At 55.0% G+C, this 803-nt stretch overlaps 1 protein-coding gene across 1 annotated transcript in view; it reads right to left on the bottom strand.

Moving 5' to 3' along the window:
• The window catches only part of SLC24A4 (solute carrier family 24 (sodium/potassium/calcium exchanger), member 4), a 143,564-nt gene that overhangs the window by 43,029 nt on the left and 99,732 nt on the right, over positions 1-803 (bottom strand). Inside the window, exons 8-9 of the mRNA XM_012656735.1 lie at positions 739-746; positions 404-417 (exon numbers count right to left, since the gene is read on the bottom strand). Coding sequence (XP_012512189.1) covers positions 404-417; positions 739-746 — 22 coding nt within the window. The remainder of the gene's footprint in view (positions 1-403; positions 418-738; positions 747-803) is intronic.

Raw genomic sequence — 803 nt, 5'->3', positions numbered from 1 at the left:
TGGTGATTTTTTTGAAATTGTGTACAGGTAGAGTATTTTATGCATAAATTTCAGTTTTGGGGTGTGGCAGGCAGCCTCTAAGATGGCCCCGTGATCCACCACCTGCAGTTCATGTTCCGTTTGAGTTGGGCTGGACCTGGGAACTTGCTTCTAACAAACAGAACGTGGCAGAAGTGATAGGATGTCACTTTTGGAGATTCTGTTACGAAAAGACCGTGGCTCCGGCCCTGGCTCGGAGGGAGCCGGCTGCGCTGCTGAGACTGGCCCCGTGGGGCGCACAGCAAGGCTCAGGGGCCGCCGCAGCCAGGTGAGCGTTCCTGCAAGCCCAGCCTCGCCCGAGAGGATCGTACTCTGGCTAACACCTTAACCGCGGCCCGTGAGAGACGCTGCCCAGAGCACCCACCAAGCCATTTCTGACTCGCAGAAAACGGGAGATAATAAACGTTTGTTCTCAGCTACTGGGTTTGGGGGAAATTTTTACACAATAACAGAGAATCAGTACAAGGGACATGACTGTCATATAAAGGTGGCTCTAGGTCTGGCTGAGAACTGTCACTCAAGGGCACCTGCCACCCCCAGAGTCTGGGCACGACACGCACCTGCCCCTGCCCCACCACTTTAAAGGTCTCTTGGATCAAAATGCTCCCCTGCGGATGACACGCTCCTTGGCAGTGTCTGACTGTGTCACACGTGCTTCACTGTCACATGCCATGGTGTTGCCCTGGCCGCCGCGGGGACATCCCACACTAACGAACCCTGGGTCCTCCCCGTTTCAGCCTGTGCCTTTTCTTCCTTTCCTCTTG

This window comes from Propithecus coquereli, unplaced genomic scaffold (genome assembly GCF_000956105.1).
Source record: "Propithecus coquereli isolate 6110/MARCELLA unplaced genomic scaffold, Pcoq_1.0 Scaffold516, whole genome shotgun sequence".
NCBI classification, from domain to species: Eukaryota; Metazoa; Chordata; class Mammalia; order Primates; family Indriidae; genus Propithecus; species Propithecus coquereli.
Note: the sequence above shows the minus strand (reverse complement) of the source record. Positions and strands in the feature narration are given on the sequence as shown.